This window comes from Condylura cristata, unplaced genomic scaffold (assembly GCF_000260355.1).
Source record: "Condylura cristata isolate star-nosed mole 26May11 unplaced genomic scaffold, ConCri1.0 scaffold00009, whole genome shotgun sequence".
In the NCBI taxonomy this organism is placed as follows: Eukaryota; Metazoa; Chordata; class Mammalia; order Eulipotyphla; family Talpidae; genus Condylura; species Condylura cristata.
Genome location: NW_004567110.1, coordinates 1,074,498 through 1,076,322, shown reverse-complemented (window position 1 = coordinate 1,076,322; position 1,825 = coordinate 1,074,498). Strand labels below are relative to the sequence as shown.

The window sequence follows — 1,825 nt, the reverse complement described above, 5'->3', positions numbered from 1 at the left end:
CCCCGTGCCAGCTGCTGGCCCCGCCCACCCCGCCTCTCCCCGTGCCAGCTGCTGGCCCCGCCCACCCCGCCTCTCCCCGTGCCAGCTGCTGGCCCGGTCCTCCCTGAGCTCCTGCCTGGGGCTGAGTCTGGATCTGCTGCTGAGAGAGGAGCGCCGGCGCCAGCTGCAGCAGCGAGGGAGGACGCCTGGGGCCCAAGAGCTGCCCGCCTCGCAGCTGCAGCGCAGGGTGAGGGCCCCGGCGGGGCGCGGCTGCCCCGGAGCTCTGGTCAGCTCTGAGCGCCTGTCCCGCCCAGGTGCCCCTGCTGCCCGAGAGGCGGCCCCAGGACCCACTCTCCAAGCTGGGGGGCTTCTTTCCCGCGACGGTCAGCTCCTGCGAGGTGAGAGCCCCTCCCATCACTGAGGCCCCATTTTCGCTCGTTGAGAAGTTGTGTCTGACCCACAAGGCAGGCCACACCCTGTACCCCGGCCGGGCCAGCGCTCCCGGCAGACCTCCGGCCCCCCAAGTGAAGGGGCGGGGGCGGGGCCCCGGACTGTGGGCAGCTCGCTCCCCTGCCTTGAGGGAGCAGAGTGGAGGAGCTGGCCTTTCCTGAGTGGCCCTGCTCTGGACTGGCCTGGGCCTGTGGGGACATCCGGCGGCCACCCAGCCTGCCCTCCTTTTGCCGTGGCTACCTCCCCCTTTCTGGTTTCTAAAGGTTGCCAGGGCGGCGGGCGGCGGGTCGCCAGCCCTGCCGTCCCGAGGGAGAGCAGGTGGGGGCCAGGCTGGGTGGGCCAGGCGCCTGCCCACCCAGCCCTGCTCCCCACAGCGCCCCCGGCTGCCCATCCACTTCCCCAGCTACGTGCCCAACTCAGTGGTGCTGCAGCGGCTGTGGCCGTGGAGCGAGGTCAGCGGCCTCGGAGCCCTCCCCGAGCTGGTGGACCGCCCAAAGAGCAAGGCACAGGCAGGTGGGGCAGGCCCGGCCGGGGCTGGCGGGTCCTGGGGCTGCGAGTGCTCACCGCCTTCTCTGCAGAGGGGCCGCAGGGAGGACAGCCTGTGGCTGCTGGGGCGCAGGCGCCACCGGAGGTGGCAGCCGAGGCCCATCCCCGGGGACCAGGAGCCGGCGTGGGACGCGCAGTATCTCCCCTGGTCCTCGGGCTCCGTGAGCCCCCGCAGCCAGCTCTCCGACCTGCTGGAGTCCAGGGAGCCAGAGACCCCAGTAGGGCAGGCTGCCCGCGAGGGGCTGGGCGGGGGGTGGGGGCGCAGGGCGGCCGCCGCTCCCCGGTGCGCCTCCCCCCGCAGCCCTCCGCGGAAGAGCCCCACGGCCCGCAGGACATAGTGGCCGCGCAGACCAGCTTCCCGCCCAGGCACCTGCTCTGGGAAGACCGCTATGAGCAACTACCCCAGTTCCTGCATTTCTTCGTCATCCAGAACTGGTTTAAAAAGCTGTTTCCCTTCTTCACCCTTGAGGTTCGAGCCAGTCAGGCGCCCGCGAGGGGGTTGGGGGAGTTGGCAGTGCCCGGCCTCAGCACCCTGCCCCTGCAGATGTATCCTGAGGGGGCCACGACGGGGGGCCTGGCCTCGCTGTTCATGGACCTGCTGGCGGGCACCCCCTGGGCGGAGCGGGTGCACATCCTGTGGGCGCTGCTGCGGCTGCTGCCCGACCTGAGCCGCGAGTTGTGCGGCCGACTGCAGCAGCTCTACCTGCCGGCGTCCTACCTGGTGAAGGTGCTATGAGCACAGGGTGGGCAGGGTCGGGCAGGGTGAAGCCGCAGCAGCAAGGGAACCTCCAGGCCTGGCGCTAGGCTGCTCTCCCCTCTCAGAAGCTGCACCAGAAAGTGTCTGAAGCGG

At 71.5% G+C, this 1,825-nt stretch overlaps 1 protein-coding gene across 1 annotated transcript in view; it reads left to right on the top strand.

Moving 5' to 3' along the window:
• Nucleotides 1–1,825, top strand: part of LOC101618433 (WD repeat-containing protein KIAA1875-like) — a 5,104-nt gene that overhangs the window by 1,197 nt on the left and 2,082 nt on the right. The window contains exons 4-8 of the mRNA XM_012722867.1: nucleotides 86–226; nucleotides 294–377; nucleotides 804–1,193; nucleotides 1,277–1,444; nucleotides 1,520–1,702. Of these exons, the coding sequence (XP_012578321.1) occupies nucleotides 86–226; nucleotides 294–377; nucleotides 804–1,193; nucleotides 1,277–1,444; nucleotides 1,520–1,702 (966 nt within the window). The remainder of the gene's footprint in view (nucleotides 1–85; nucleotides 227–293; nucleotides 378–803; nucleotides 1,194–1,276; nucleotides 1,445–1,519; nucleotides 1,703–1,825) is intronic.